Below are 2,346 nucleotides of genomic sequence, written 5' to 3'. Positions count from 1 at the left end.
AAAACGTTGTGTTTGGATGTTCCTACCAGGTGGAATTCCACCTATTTGATGTTGGATACAGCTCAACACTTTGAAAAAGCCTTTGACAAGTTGCATCTTTTTGATGATGGATTTTCTGCATATCAATGTTTTCATCTTTGTGAAGATGGTGGTAATGCAGGTCCTCTTGAATCTGATGATTGGGTGAATGTGAGGAATGTTATAGAGTTTCTTGCACAATTTCACGAGCTAACTAAAAAGGTTTCAGGTTCACGTTATGTCACTTGTAATTCTCATTTTGAGGATGTATCTGAACTTTATTGTCATTTGAAAATGTGTTTAGCTAGTGAGGATGAACATTTGAGAAAAATGGCTCAGCAAATGCAAGAAAAGTTCAAGAAGTATTGGGGTGAGCCTGAAAAGATGAATAAAATGATTTTTATTGCTTCCGTCTTGGATCCACGTAACAAATTTGAATATGTTGAGGGAGCACTTGAAGAACTTTTTGGGGAGGAAAAAGGGAAGAAAATAAATGGTGAGGTGTATGCTTATATGAATTCTTTGTTTGGAGAGTATCTAAAAAAGTATTCAACCGAATCTTGGCCTCAATCTCCATCTAGTTCTACTTCATCTAACAACACATCTAATACACCTAGTGGGAGTGTTATAAGTGCATCAAAAATAAGGACTAATCTTAGCTTGAAGAAACAAAAGGAAGACAATGGAAATGGGGGTGCTAAATCGGAGTTGGATAAATACATTAGTGAAGAACAAGAGCCTTATAGTGAAGAATTTGATATCTTAAGTTGGTGGAAAACACATGCTCCCAGATTTCCTATTCTTTCGGAGTTGGGTCGTGATGTGTTGGCAATTCCAATTTCTAGTGTGGCGTCGGAATGCGCGTTTAGCACTGGTGGCCGTATTCTTGATTCATTTAGGAGTTCATTGACTCCTAAATGTGTGCAAGCTCTTATTTGTCTTCAAGATTAGCTTAGAGAAGAGAAGAATCCTATTAATGTTGAAGAAGACTTGAAGTATCTTGAGGAAATCGAGCTTGGTAAGCTTTAATATTTGTGTGTATTTTAATTCAAAATAATATATCATGCTTTTTCTTTTGTATGACATATTTGGTTGTATTATCTTTAGATATGGAAAATAATGGAAGCACTACTAGCATTGTTTGATGTATAGTTGCAACTTGCATCTTGAGTGGTAAGTTTAATACTCTATTTGTTTGGTGATAACTGATAATGATATAATTAATATTGTGTAGTTCTGTTTTATTATCATCAAACTATAATATTCTAACTTATGATTTATATTTTTTTTAGGTTCCAAGTGCAATCATGCCCCGTGCTACTGCTCAAGAGTCATGACTGTTTGTTGAGGGATGCCCTCTCTATTTTTGTTGCACTATGTTTAACTGTTTAAGTGTTAAGACTGTGCAGACTTGCAGTTGGACTGTGTTGGACTTGTTAAGACTGTTTTTGTTGGACTGTGTTTAAGTTGTTGGAATTGTTGGACTGTGTTAAGTGTTTAACTCATTAACTGTGTAATCAGTACTGTGAAATTGGCAGTTGTGCAACTGCAGATATTATTCTGCAATTGCAGATGTTTTTTTGCAACTGCAGATGTTATTCTTGTGCAGTAATATAGTTGTGCAACTGCAGATGACCAGATGTTATTCTTGTTTCACAGTTTCAGGCTTTCAGGTTTCAGCCATGTGCACTGCTTTGTATATATCAGACTGAAGTGAACAACTGCACAGGTTTCAGAATTATTGTATATATCAGACTGAACATTGTGCAGTTGTGCTTGACTGCTTGTGCACGTTCACGTTGTGGACTTGTGGTTGTGCACTTGTGCAGTTGTTTTACAGTTTTAGAGTGAAAATTATAGTGTCAAATTAGAGTGAAAATTACAGTGTTGGTGTTTCAGGCTTTCAGCCATGTGCACGTTCTTGTGCTGTGCATGTCCAAAGTCCAATTGTCCACTTATATATTGAAAAACAGTGCATAGTCCACTGTTTGTTACTTGTCACAGTTTCAGGCTTTCAGGTTTCAGTTCAGCCATGTGCACTGTGCAGTTGTGCTTGACTGCTTGTGCACGTTCACGTTGTGCACTTGTGCACTTGTTTTACAGTTTGAGTGAAAATTATAGTGTCAAATTAGAGTGAAAATTACAGTGTTGGTGTTTCAGGCTTTCAGCCATGTGCACGTTCTTGTGCTGTGCATGTCCAAAGTCCAATTGTCCACTTATATATTGAAAAACAGTGCATAGTCCACTGTTTGTTACTTGTTAGCACAACACTTAAAACTTAGCAGTTAGCAATTAGCATTGATTGTTAAAAACCGAAACCGTACCGAT

At 36.6% G+C, this 2,346-nt stretch overlaps 1 protein-coding gene across 1 annotated transcript; it reads left to right on the top strand.

The window, feature by feature from the left end:
• The first annotated feature begins 411 nt into the window (after positions 1 to 411).
• On the top strand, positions 412 to 969 carry LOC142162388 (zinc finger BED domain-containing protein RICESLEEPER 2-like). Its single transcript, XM_075218737.1, has one exon. The coding sequence runs from the start codon at positions 412 to 414 to the stop codon at positions 967 to 969; it is 558 nt and encodes a 185-aa protein (XP_075074838.1).
• Positions 970 to 2,346: the final 1,377 nt, after the last annotated feature.

The sequence above is a fragment of the Nicotiana tabacum genome, chromosome 1 (genome assembly GCF_000715075.1).
Source record: "Nicotiana tabacum cultivar K326 chromosome 1, ASM71507v2, whole genome shotgun sequence".
Classification (NCBI taxonomy): domain Eukaryota; kingdom Viridiplantae; phylum Streptophyta; class Magnoliopsida; order Solanales; family Solanaceae; genus Nicotiana; species Nicotiana tabacum.
The sequence above is the reverse complement of the archived record's forward strand: the minus strand, read 5'-3'. Positions and strand labels throughout refer to the sequence as shown.